At 36.7% G+C, this 14,092-nt stretch overlaps 1 protein-coding gene across 1 annotated transcript; it reads left to right on the plus strand.

Annotated features, from left to right (window-relative positions):
• Positions 1-7,293: 7,293 nt before the first annotated feature.
• LOC114634815 (prolactin-8A9-like) lies at positions 7,294-14,008 on the plus strand (the record flags this gene model as incomplete). The annotated part of the gene is made up of 4 exons (XM_028783417.1): positions 7,294-7,324; positions 12,089-12,267; positions 12,998-13,036; positions 13,844-14,008. Coding segments are annotated over exons 1-4 (414 nt in total), but the record flags the coding sequence as incomplete, so codon positions are not given.
• Positions 14,009-14,092: the final 84 nt, after the last annotated feature.

Genomic DNA, 14,092 nt, shown 5'->3' on the forward strand with positions numbered 1-14,092 from the left:
GCACAGGTGGAAGAAGAGATCCTTGACCTCATGAAGGCTGGACGCCCCAGGGGGTGGGAATTTTGAGGGTGGGGAAGTGGGAGTGGGGGGGTAGGTGGGGGTTACATCCATGGAGAAGGAGGAGGAGGGGTAAGGGAATGGGGGGTTCCCAGGCGGGTGGGGGATGGGGTAAGGGGATAACATATGAAATGTAAATAAAATATCCAAGAAAAAAAAAAGAAAAAAAAAGCTCAATAAAGAAAAATAGATTTTTAATTCCAGAAACCAAAAAAAAAGAAAGAAATTAGACTCCAGATAAACATATAACCCTGTTTTAAAAATGGGGTACAAAGCTGAGCATAGAATTCTCAACTGAGGAATATCGAATGCCCGAGAAGCACCTAAAGAAATGTTCAACATCCTTCGTTATCAGGGAAATGCAAATCAAAACAACACTGAGAGTCTACTTCACACTGTTGTGGATGCCAGGAAGTACATGCTGACAGAAGGCTGATATAGATGTCTACTTAGAAGTCTGGTAGACCCTGATATACAGAGGCAGATGCTTACAGCTAACCATTGAACTGGTCAAGAAGTTCCCAATGGAGGAGTTAGAAAGAAGACTGAAGGAGCTGAAGAGGTTTGCGGCCCCATGGAGAAAGCAACATAAACAACAAACCAGAGCTCCCCACGTCTAAACTGCCAGCCTGGGAACAAACATGGAAGGGACTTGTGGCTCCAGTTGTATGTGTAGTGGAGTATGGCCTTGTCGGGCATTGGTGGGAGATGAGAACTTAGGTAGATTGTGGCTTGATGTCCCAGTGTGGGGGAATTACAGGTCAGGGAGTTGGGAATGGATGGGTGAGTGGAGGCACACTCTCATAGAAACATGAGGTGGGGGATGGGATAGGGGATTAGTGGGGGGAATAGGGAAAGGAGATAACATTTGAAATGTAAATAAAATATCTGATATTAAATAATTCTTTACAAGCACTACCTATAATAACTATATTGTACTCTCATTTTTCAAACTTTTTTATCATTAACTTTACAAACCTTTTTAAAAACTTCATAATTGTAATTTGATAATGTTCACGCACTTCTCACATCTTCTAGATCAATATCACCATTTTTACCCTCCCAACATCATGTTCTCTTTTTTATTGTATATAGTTCAATTTGTGGAACTCTTGTATTCTTTGACATGCAACCTTTCACTGAATTATGATTGATTTTCCACAGACAGCAGTATTTACCAAATGATAGGTTAAATAATCTCCATCTCTCCATAAAAATCAGTTTCCAATAACTCCTCATGTAGGGTTGATACTTTATGTTCAATTTCCCTCTTCATGTTGGAATTGGGTCTTGTGTGGACTTGCAAATGGCTTACATAATTTAGTTCTCCATCATGTAAGAATCTTTAAGTTCAACTGGCCACCCTTAATCAAGTACGCATATAGGTATATTTGCAAAAATACCAATATGATATCATTATTTTTTAGTAATTTTCTTTTATGTATATATGAATATTTTGCCTATATTGCACGTCTGTCAATTGGATATGTACCCGAAGTCTGTGAATGTCTGGAAGTGGAAAAATGAATGCTTATGAGATGTCAAGCGTGTGGTGAGACCCAAACCTATATTTGGTGAGAGCAGGAAGTGATCTTAATCAAAGACCCATAACTTTGGAAACCAGTTGCATTATTACATACTAAAAATTGACTCTGTGTTGGAAGTCTTGTATATCATTGACACCTGCATCAAATATTCTTGACATTTGAGACTCTCTATTTTACATCTGTTTCCTATGTATTCCATCTCACTGCCTTAACTGAAAATGCTGAAACACAATATTCTTGTGATATAGCATGGCATATTTCTCAGAATGTAACTGGGCCCTCAGTCACAAAATGACTGTCTGTATAACATGTAAACTTAATGTATATTTGCTATCTTTTCTTTTTTGTGGTTTCTGCCATAACATTCCATGATTTATGTTAAAGAGTATTTGATAACAATAATGGAAAATGAAGACAAAGAGATAGAGAAAGCAATAGTGTTTCCTGAGAACTACTACAGTGCTTCACAAAGCACAGTTAAGGCATTGCTATATTTGATCCTTATAAAAGCTGGCTTAGATAAGAAAACTGTGGCATTGAAAGATTCCGAAGTTTTTGTACACCTTACATGATTTGTGTGAAAGGGAATGTAGGCTTACTCTCAATCATATGCCTCAAGCTCTCAACAATTTATAAAAGTAATCACCCTTTGACATGGTCCTGTTGTCAATATCCTTTATACATCTGCCTTTGTAAGGCTTATTCAGATCCTCCCTTATTTTCCTGTTCACTATCACTAAATAACAGGGACCAACTTACTAATTATACTAAATTAGAGATAGGTTTCAGGTATGATCTTCTTAGAAAACACATAAAGGTTCATCAAAACTCCATTGTAAGTTCCACTGATATTGTTATTAAAGGCAAATTTGTGTCACAGTTCTTCAGATGTACATGCCAAGAAATGGTCTGCTTTGTGAGAGCCTCGTTGCAAAAGAACATATAGAATTCATGAAACTACTACATTCATTAATGCCTTTTGTTTCTATTGCTTTTTAGAAATATTGTTTCAAAAATATAAAATCAAAACAAATTCACTAGTATGTAACTTGATTGTGCATGAGTATTATAGTCTGTAAATGATTTTGGTCATTTGCAACTGGCAATATTGTCATGAAGTTTAAATGTGTCAAGCTCCCTGAGTACCTACTGATGACCAGTAAATACTTGTTTCATGTGGGGGGAAAAAGCAAACAATCAAACAGAAAAGTCATCCTGGAAGGCAGATGACAGAACTTTGATGAGAAACAAAATGTGATCAAATGGCCTTCTTGTGAGAAAAATCAGTTTTTATATACTGTTCTCTCTATTTCAGCAAATTATAAGTCAATCATATATAGTGTCCATTTTAAAATGTATGTAATCCATATAAGTGTGCTAGGTAACCTCAGCAAATAATAATGGATGTTTAAGTTCAGCCTCCTTGAGAAAAATAATCTCATGTGACTAGTAATACATTATTTGTGTTATTTTAATGTTAGGGTAGATTGCACACCTGTGTGTGGCAGGGAGAGACAGCAACAGAGAAGGAGCACTGGCACAAGTAAATATGTTTGTAATATGTATATTGTAAAGTTTAAAAAATCTAGAATGGAAATACAAAACATAAAAAATACTCAAATCAAGGAAAAGAAATAAGAAACCAAACACACAGGAAACTCTCAGAAGACGTAAAGTTGAAAAGAGTATCCAACTTTCTACCGAGCATTGTAGTCAGGTAACTTTGATGAAAGAATCTTCAATTTGACTAAGGTAAGATTCAAGTAGAAGATACTACTTTAGGCATGTCAAGAGTAAGTCCTTTGACTTTTATCAGGTAATTTTAGATCTCAACTGGTACATTTCTGAAAAACACATTGACTTTGTTACTTGAGGTGACAGTTTGGTGCCTTCAAAAAAGTTTGTATATTATCTTCTTGCAAGTCATGATTCACCATAAAATTACACTTGAAGTAGAAGGGCTCTCTAGAAAAGAAATTACTGGAACAAGACTTAAATATCACTTAAAAAGAGGTAATACAATAAATATACACACATATGTATACACACACAAATATATATATATATATATTTGTGTGTGTATATGAGAACTTGGCTTATGGGAAGTCAAATGTGGCAAGATTTGCACTGTGACCAATACAGGATATCTAACAGAAATTTTGACCAAATCAAAGGTGTGGTATGTACTAGCAGTTGAAAGGCTGGAAACTGAATAATAGTTCTTAATAGGGTAGAAGATGAGACAGGGCTTTCCAGTGATTTCCTTGCTGCAGGAAAGTGATGTCTTAAAGGGAGAGTACATATTTTAAAATTAACAGATTTACTAACGTTGCCTTTCTACCTGGACATTATAGCGAACATGAGGACATCTTAAAGCAATCTTCAAGACACTGTAGACATCAATTTGTCAAGTAGACTAGAATTCACGGTTATTCAAGATCACTAGAGGTAAATCTATCAGTGCAATCATAAGGAGATAGATCAAGGAATATAAAAATGATACCAGTTGCCCCAGGGGTATGCACTTAACTGTTTCTCATAGAGAACTTTGTGTATAATTCTCTAATGTACATAGGAATCTTGGGTATGGATGTGTAGAAGAGATGTAGGCTGCATATCAAGTTTGGAGTGTTTTGTTTGATGTAATGAAAGTTATGATGAAGTTGTGTTGTTGAGAAAAGGGTGGTCTGTGAGGAGGAGATTATGAACCCAGCCAGAGTCCTTTCCCAAAACACTGTTGACAAAGAACTAGAGAGCATAAGACCAAGCAAGAGACTACTGAAAGTTGGAAGACTGCTGAAGGAACAGCAGATTACTTGGATCTGAATGGGCCCTGGCCCTTCTTGGCCCTTAGCAAGATGCCACCTCTAACTGATCATATGCCAGTCTAAAGTGAAGCAACCTAACAGTTCAGAGGTCTCTGTTTAGATTATAAGCTTGCAAAAGAAGCAATGGTCCCATCCGTGCTACTCTACACAGTCTTATGCTTTGGAAGAAACAACTCATATAACCTCGAGGCTTGTTCATGATGTCTAACACCTTTGTAGTCTGTGACTAATGTCCATGTGGATGCAGAATCATCAAGTCAATTGAATCAGGTAACAGTAGGTCCGTAAAAGTGCTGAACTTCCATTAAGCCTCAATTTCAAAAATCCAACTTCTACACATTTACACATTTGGTGAAGAAATTAAAAAGATACTAAATTCAGCTCTTAAAGAATCTGTGAGTCTAGACTATACATGTGATTATATTTTCTCTATCTTTAGATGCACCAGGAGAGGGCATCAGATCCTGTTAGAGATGGTTGTAAGTAACCATGTGTTAGGAATTGAACTCAGAACTTCTGGAAGAGCAGCCCAGTACTCTTAACCACTATTAGTCAACCCTTACCCCAAAAGACATTCAAGGTCTATACTCACTGGTAAGTGCATATTAGCCAAAAGAACAGAATACTCATGATACAACTCACAGGTCATATGAAACTTACTAAGAAGGAAGGCACAAGTGTGGATACTTCAGTCCCACTTAGGAGGAACAAAATAATCCCAGAAAGAAGGGGGTGGGAGGAACATGGGTAGGAGATAGGGAGGGAAAAGTAGGGAGAATCAAATATGGGACTGAGACAGGAGAGAAGCCCTTAGGGCTAGGAGAATGAACAGAAATACACAGCAGTAGGGAGTGAGGGCCAGGGTGAACCTCTAGAGAATCGTAGAGAGCTGGGATGTGAGAGACTCCCAGAACTCAATGGGCATGACCTTAGCTAAAATGACGAAGAGTGGGGAAATGGAAACTAAAGAGATCATCTCCAGTAGATAGACGGGGCACCCAGTTGAGGCATGAAGCCATCCACTCATCTTTAAAATATTTGATTCACAATTGCTCCTGACTAAAGGAAATGCAGGGAGAAAAATGGTCCAGAGAATTCAGGAACGGACATCTAATGACTGATCCAACTTGTGTTTAATCCCATGCACAGGACCAAACCAATGACATTATTATTAATGACATGTTGTGCTTGCAGAAAGGAACACATTGGTGTCCTCTGAAAGGCTCTACCAGCATCTGACTGAGACAGATGCAGATACAGCCAACTCTTCAAGTGAGGTCAAGAACACCTATGGGAGGGTTAGTAGAAGGATTGAAGGAGCTAAAGTGGATGGCAACTCCAAAGGACCAACAACAGTATCAACTAATCTGGACCCTTATGAGCTCCCAGAGTCTAAGCCAACAACGAAAGAGCATACATGGGGTAGTCCATGGCCCCTGGTGCATATGTAGCAGAAGAATGCCTTGTTTGGACTGAGTGGGAGAGGATGTGCCTAAACCTGTAGAAACTTGATGCTCCAGAATATTGTGGTGATGGTTTGGATGAGGTAGGTGGGGAGGTTGTGTGGGGAAGCACCCTCTCAGAAGCAAAGGGAAGGGGGATGGAATTATGAACCACTGGACAGGAAACTGGAAATGGGGGTAACATTTCTAATATAAATAAATAAAATAATTTAATAAAATGGAAATGAAAAAGATTCTGTTAACATACACATACATGGAGGAAAAGGGATTCCTGAGAAAAAATATGTTTATTGAATTAAATCTCTTAAGATGTAGTTGACCTGGAGATCAGAGTTACCTTCCCACAAGATATTGCACCGCTAGGGTTCTGAAATCCATCATGACATTCTTGTAGCTATATTTCTTTTTGTATGAATATTAGACCTAACTTATTTGCCTATATTTTTAAGCAGCAATACTCTCTTTCAGCAACAAGAATATTTTGTTGGCATTGAGTTAGAAGATCCCTCAATGTTGACTAGATGCCAGAGTCTGGAAGCCACTATGGCACTGGCTTTTGAAGAATTACCCACAATGGTACTGTAGCACAAGTGCTAGTACAAGTAGTAAGTGTATGAAACTATGCTTCTTAGAACAATCATGGTGTAATTGTTATTTGTGCAGTTAACAAACTTCTGACATGATTAAGAGCAATTGCAAGAAATCAACCTATGTTTGTTATCTTAAAAAAATGTCCAGTAATTTTTGAGAGGTTATATTGTCTAATGGAAGTTAATAGAGTTTTTGTATTAAATATATATGATATATTTTAGACTGAGTTCTAAATACCTAATTTAAGCATTCAGATTTTAATTGTCAGCTTAGTTCACAGAGAAACACTCTTCAGAGTATCCAGTGATTACTGGCAAAGATTCATAACAGTATACATAATTTACTAATGTTGTGGTATGTTGATCAAATATTCAATGCAGAATCATTCTCTGTCCCTAAATATGAGGAAAAGATTAGATAAAGTATGGAAGATTTAAAAGAAAGAGAAGTAATCACAAACAATGATTTTCTAATGGTCTGACATGATCATCTTTAATCAGGCCACTGAGAATGGCTCCAGAGATTTCAAAAATAATTTGCACAAGATTCAATGTGTAGTAACATGTAAAAGGATGTCATCCAGACACGTATAAGTATGTTGTAATAAAAGCGTTAACATCCTCTGAAGGCAGAATGACATGCTTCATGAATGAGTGTTTCTGTACATGACTACTTGCTGTTGCGTGGAATGCATGTCATAGGACTTATCTGCTAGAATATATAGGAACAGAAAACTAACCAAATGTACAACTCAAGTGAAGCAGGTCTCCAGAGACAGAATTCATTCTTCTTAGGAACAACTCACTAATGGAGCTGCCACTGAGTCAACCTTACTTCTGTAAGTAAATCCCCCTCCCTGGTGTGTCTCTTAGTAAAAGTACTCAGTTCAGTGATTCTGTGAATTTATTTCAATGAAATGCATTCTTTGGAATCTTTCATGTTCTATCTGGTGTGAAAAGATATTTGTTCATAGTTTATCAGGAGTCAAATTCTGCATGCCCTTTATACTATTGTTTAAAATTATTTTTTCTTGAAAGAAACTGTACAAGGGTACAAGAGACAATTGGATTAGTAGATTTTGACATCCTTTAATTTTAGACATGTTGCAATGTTCAATGAGAGTCTGTGTTATCTTGTCTTCTCTTTTGAGAAAAGAGAAGGAGGAGGAATGTGTTCCTGGTATCACATGAGTAGAACTGACGATAATCACTAAGCAGCTTCCAATGCATAAAACACCTTCTAGCACAAGGAATACATCTCAAATGTACAATGTTTTAGAGTTTCATAAATTGTAAATTATTGAGGGTGTAAAATCAGTGGATTGAATTAATCTTATCTAAAGGCAGAAGAAACAGAATTGTGATTGTGAGTAAAAAGTACTAATGGTTGGGGTTCTGAATTCTACCTTAGCCAATAACAGGCTATTAGAAAAATAATTTGAGTATGCATTCCTTCTACAATCTGAATACATTCATATTACATTAAGAGAGCCTAATCTGCTAACTAAGTATGGGGTAGATCAACTTTAAAAAGAATGTTCTGAATATTTTTATTTGAATTTTTATTAAATATTTTCTTTATTTCCATTTCAAATGTCACACCATTTACTGGATTCCCCTCTGAAAACCCCCATCCCATCCTTCTACCCCTGCTTCTATGAGTGTGTTCCCTCCATACACACACCCACTCATTCCTACTTCCCCATTCTGGCATTCCCCTACACTGGAGCATCAAGCCTTCAGAGGACCAAGGGCCTTTCTTCTTATTGATGACCCACAAGGCTATCTTTTGCTACATATATGGCTGGAGCCATGGATTGCTCCATGTGTATTCTTTGTTTGGAGTTTTAGTCCCTGGGAGTTCTGGGAGGTCTGGTTGATTCATATAGTTGTTCCTCCTATGGGGCTGCAAACCCCTTCCGCTCCTTCAGTCCTTTCTCCAACTCCTCCATTGGGGACTCCTTGATTAGTCTATTGGTTGCCTGTGAGCATCCACCTCTGTATTTGTTAGGCTCTAGCAGAGCCTCTCAGGAGACAACTATATCAGGCTCCTGTTACCAAGCAGTTCTTGGCATCCACAGTAGTGTCTGTGTTTGGTGACTGGATGTGGGTTGGATCCCCAGTTAGGGCAGTCTCTGGAAGGCCTTTCCTTCAGTCTTTGCTTCACATTTTTTCTCTTTATCTCCTCCTGTTGGTATTTCATTCCCCCTTCTAAGAAAGACTGAAGTATCCACACTTTGATATTCCTTCATCTTGAGCTTCATGTGGTCTGTGAATTGTGAATCTGATGTGCTGTCAAGCTGCTAGTGTATGCTCTCTCCAGTTTTGTTTTAGAAGCACTCAAAGCTATGAGTTTTCCTCTTAGCACTGGTTTCATTGTCACATAAGTTTGGGTATGTTGTGCCTTCATTTTCATTGAATTCTAAGAAGTCTTAATTTCTTTCTTTATTTCTTCCTTGACCAAGTTATCATTGAGTAGAACATTGTTCAGTTTCCATGTGTATTTAGGCTTTCTATTAATTTTGTTGTTATTGAAGACTAGCCTTAGTCCATGGTGATCTGATAGGATGCATGGGATTATTTCAATCTTCTTGTATCTCTTGAGGCCTGTTTTGTGACTGATTATATGGCCAATTTTGGAGGAGGTACCATGAGGTGCTAAGAAGAAGGGATATTCCTTTGTTTTAAGATGGAATGTTCTGTAGATATCTGTTATATTCATTTGGTTCATAACTGCTTTTAGATTCACTGGGTCTCGGTTTAGTTTGTTTTCATGATGTTCTCATGTTGATGAGAGTAGGGTGTTGAAGTCTTTCACTATTCTTGTGTGAGGTGCAATGTGTGCTTTGAGCTTTAGTAAATTTTCTTTTATGAATGTGGGTGCCCTTGCATTTGGAGCATAGATGGTCAGAATTGAGAGTTCATTTTGGTAGATTTTTCCTTTGATGAGTATGAAGTGTCCTTTACCTTTTTGATAACTTTTGGTTGAAAGTCAATTTTATTCGATATAAAAATGGTTACTCAGGCTTGTTTCTTGGGATATTTGCTTAGAAAATTGTTTCCCAGTCCTTTATTCTGAGGTAGTGTCTATTTTTGACTCTGATGTGCATTTCCTGTATGCAGAAAAATACTGAGTCCTGTTTATGTATCCAGTCTGTTAGTATATTTCTTTTTATTGGTGAACTGTGTCCATTGATGTTAAGAGATATTAAGGAAAAGTGATTGTTGCTTCCTTGCCGTTTTTGTTGTTAGAGGTAGAATTATGTTTGTGTGGCTATCTTCTTTTAGGTTTGTTGAAAGATTACTTTCTTGCTTTTTCTAGGTTGCAGTTTCTGTCTTTGTGTTAGAGTTTTCCATATATTGTCCTTTGTAGGGCTGAATTTGTATAAAGATATTGTGTAAATTTGGATTTGTCATGTAATATCTTGGTTTTTCCATCTACAGTAATTGAGGGGTTTTCCTGGGTATAATAGTCTGGGCTGGCATTGTGTTCTCTTAGTGTCTGTATGACATCTGTTAGGCTCTTCTAACTTCCATAGTCTTTGGTGAGAACTCAGGTGTAACTCTAATAGATCTGCCTTTATATGTTACTTGAACTTTTCCCCTTATTTCTTTTAATAATCTTTGCTTTTTGCATTTGGTGTTTTGACTATTACATAACAGGAGGAATTTCTTTTCTGGTCCATTCTACTTGGAGTTCTGTAGGCTTCTTGTATGTTTATGGGCATCTCTTTCTTTAGGTTAGGGAAGTTTTCTTCTATAATTTGGTTGAAGATACTTAGTGGCCCTTTAAGTTGGGCATCTCTGCCCTCTTCTATACATATTATCCTTAGCATTGCTCTTCTCATTGTTTCATAGATTTTCTGGATGTTTTGGTTTAGAAGCTTTTTGCATTTTCCATTTTCTTTGATTGTTGTGTCAATGTTTTCTATGGTATCTTTTGAACACGAGATTCTTTCTTATCTTTTCTACTCTGTTTGTAATGCTTGTGTCTATGACTCTTGATCTCTTTTTTAGGTTTTTCTTTCTTCAAGGTTGTCTCTCTTTGTGATTTCTTTATTGTTTCTATTTCCATTTTTAGATCCTGGATCGTTTTGTTCAATTCTTTCACCTGTTTGGTTGTGTTTTCCATTCTTTAAGGGACTTTTGTGTTTTCTCTTTAAAGGCTTCTACCTGTTTACCTGTGTTGTTCTCTATTTCTTTAAGGGAGCTATTTATGTCTTTTGTAAAGTCTTCTATCATCATCATGAGACATGACTTTAAATTAGACATGACTTCTTTTCTGGTGGGTTGGGATATCCAGGGCCCACTCTTGTGAAAGAACTGGGTTCTGATGATGCCAGGTAACCTTGGTTTCTGTTGCTTATGTTCTTTCCCTTGTCTCTTACCAGCTGGATATCTCTGGGGTTAGCTGGGCTTGCTATATCTGAATGTGGCCTGTAACTCCTACAAGCTTATGTGTCAATACTCCTGGGAGACTAGCTCTTTCTGGTATGAATTTGGGTATGAAGAGCTGTGGTACATTGTATCTGTTTGGCTGACAGAAATCTGAAGGATCCTGTCCACGGCTGTTTCTTTGTTCCTGTGTCCTGATGACTCTGGGCATGTAACTCTTGGGCCAGGAATTTGAGCAGAAATCGTGGTGTTGCCTATGCTAACAGATGTGCCAGCACTCCTGGGAGACCAGCTCTCTCCTGGAGGTATTTGGGTGTGGAGTGCTGTGGCACAGGATCAACTCTGGACACAGATAGAAAACAGAATGATCGTGTCCCAGGCTGCTCCTCTGTTCCTGTGTCCTGAGGTCTCTGGGTGGGTCCTGTAGAACAAAAGTGGTGATCTTACCTGTGTTGACAGGTGTTACTACACTCCTGGAAGACCAGCTCTCTTTCAGTGCTATTTGGGTATGGAGCACTGTGGCACAGGGTCATCTATGGTTACAGACAAACTGGAAGGCAATCTGAAGTTTTTGATGAAAAAAAATCTCTGATGTATATTCATCATAAGTTGGCACTTCTAAGCTGACAACATATATTAGATAACATCACATCATCTTGTTAGTAATCATCATGGTTGTATTTATTGTTCAATGTATAGAGGAAGCAAAGAGGTAAACTGTTCTATCCCTTTGTTATGTGTCCAAAACATGGACATCAGATATGATGATTAAAAATTGCATATTTTTCAAGAGTTTGGTGACATAAAATGAGTTTAAATTCCAAATAAGATAAACCATCTAATAAATGACTTAAAGTACAAGTTCAGAACTAATTTTAGTTTCAGACATTTGTAAAATTCAGAAGCACTTCTGAAACAACAAAAATATGTGAAATCAGCTGCTCCTCAAACTATTATTCAGAAAAATTCAATTACTTACCTAAGTACATAGAATGAATATGTATGCCATTCCATATATCCCATATAAAGTTATGCAGGAAAACAAAACAAACAAACAAACAAACAAACAAAAAATAAACAACAACAAAAACAAAAGAACAAACAAACTAAAAAACTAAAAAAAAAACTTTGACCAGAAAAAACTTTACTGGTGCCTAGGAGAACTCAGGTTAATATACAATCTCTAAGTGACTTTTGTTTCTATATAGCAGGGGCATTACTGTTGCTGGTGGTCTCAAATGTGCTGCTTTGGGACAAAGCTGCATCAATTCCTGCGTGTCAGGCAAAAGAGGGCGGCTGCTGGGACCCACTTGTGGAAACATTTAACAGTGCCATTCAGAAAGCTGAAACTCTCCAAAAACTGGCTAGCCAATTCTATATAGAGCTTGTAAGTATCTCAACCATCATACTAATACTTGAACTGCACTAGAACCGGACATATTAAATATCATGACTGAAATATCAGAAAATTCACCTTCATGGATAAAAGATGCTCCAACTACTGAAACAATGACAGGGCCAATTGGACCGTGTCATGAAATTTCATAGAATCTAATGATATTAATACATTTTCTCTACTTTGTTAAAAATCTAAAAATAACTATGGTAGAAACTTTTAAAATGTGATTGGGGAGGAACTCTTATTTCCTGTTTTTACATTGAGGATCATGAAATTCTATTGGCCATGTTCATTTAGCACACAGAAGGTTCACACTTTGAAAGACATGCATTGCAGTGAACTATATATTTGTAACAGAGATAAAGTAAAACATGTGAAAATTCAAGAAAGAAGGAACAGAAGAAAGGAAGGAAGGAAGAAAAAATAAAAAGTGAGAGAGAGAAAGAAAAAAATTCTAGCCTTTCAAGAAGCCCCAAAATACTAGAAATTGTGGCTTACAGAATTTCAGTAATAAGAGTTTGTCCAATATCAGGGCAGGAATAAGCGTGTATCTATCTTCCTTTTGGTTACTGTCATTTCTCAAGGTCAGAAAAAAGAAACTATACAAAAAAGCAAACCTTCAATATGATGGGCGTCAAAAGAATGTGTCTCTGTTTGGAATGAACACATCATATTTTTATTGACTAAATGTTATTTTTCTCCCGTTAACATGTCTCAGTACCACAACCAATTCTCATCTGGACAATTTGCAGATTTTGTAAGTACTTTATTTATTTTCTTCCAGCTGCTTCCCAATAAGAGCTTTATTTCAATGACTGTGCTTTAGAAGAGAAAGCATCTTACAGTATTTGTATTGTATTTCCTGTTCTCAAGTGAAAGTTTTCAACATTCTAACCTTCATAGTTATTCACGAATTAGCTGATTATTTGAAATAAGTATGATATTCTAAAGTATATATTTAAGTAAATTAAGTATTTTATCAATCCTACAGTGACTACTAATTCAATACACAATATTAATTAATATTTTTTATATTTTGGTGGCTTTGAGTTTATAAAGAATTTACTGTAAAATGTTTTATTTTGTAAGCAATTTCATTCCAGAACTATTATAAACATGCCCAGCTACATTCATTAGTGTTAAATGAATAAATTTATAATTTTATTATCTGGTAAGGAAATGTCAATACTTGTTGACAGAAAGTAGGAATATTAATAAATGCTACGGCTTTTTGCTGAGATGCTAAACAATGGAGTCAATTAAATCACTTAGTTCTTCATAAATTGAATCCTTTCAGATTCTGCCATCCTTAGCATAACTTTTGAAAGTGAAGAAGAAAAGTGAGTAAGAGATGAGGAACTTTATTCAAAAGTTAATGAAAAAAGCTAAGTTATATTACAGGTACAAAGTATAAATACAAAACTATATGACAGACAGTTTCTTAATTCCTCAATTCCTGTATGAATTACTTAGGTTAAAATTTACAAATGCCCTAAAATGCAGTAATATTCTTGCCATGAAGTTATTTATGATTTCGGAGCTCTATTTTTTGTTGTATTTGCAGAATTCACAACTGATTCGGCGGGATAAGACTGTTGTCAGAGCTGGAACTTACTGCCATTCTACTCTCACAAACCCCCCAAATAGGGGAACTGAGCATGCAGATATTGAAGTGAGTTTCCTTCAAGGGCTTTCCCCAGAATTCCAGAAGCAGTATATTGGGTTCGTGGTACTGTCAGTTATTACAGGCATTATGATAGATACAGTAATTGTGCATGCAGAAAAAAATGAAGATAAAGTACAGAAAACAATC

Source organism: Grammomys surdaster, unplaced genomic scaffold (genome assembly GCF_004785775.1).
Source record: "Grammomys surdaster isolate TR1022 unplaced genomic scaffold, NIH_TR_1.0 1118, whole genome shotgun sequence".
NCBI lineage: Eukaryota > Metazoa > Chordata > Mammalia > Rodentia > Muridae > Grammomys > Grammomys surdaster.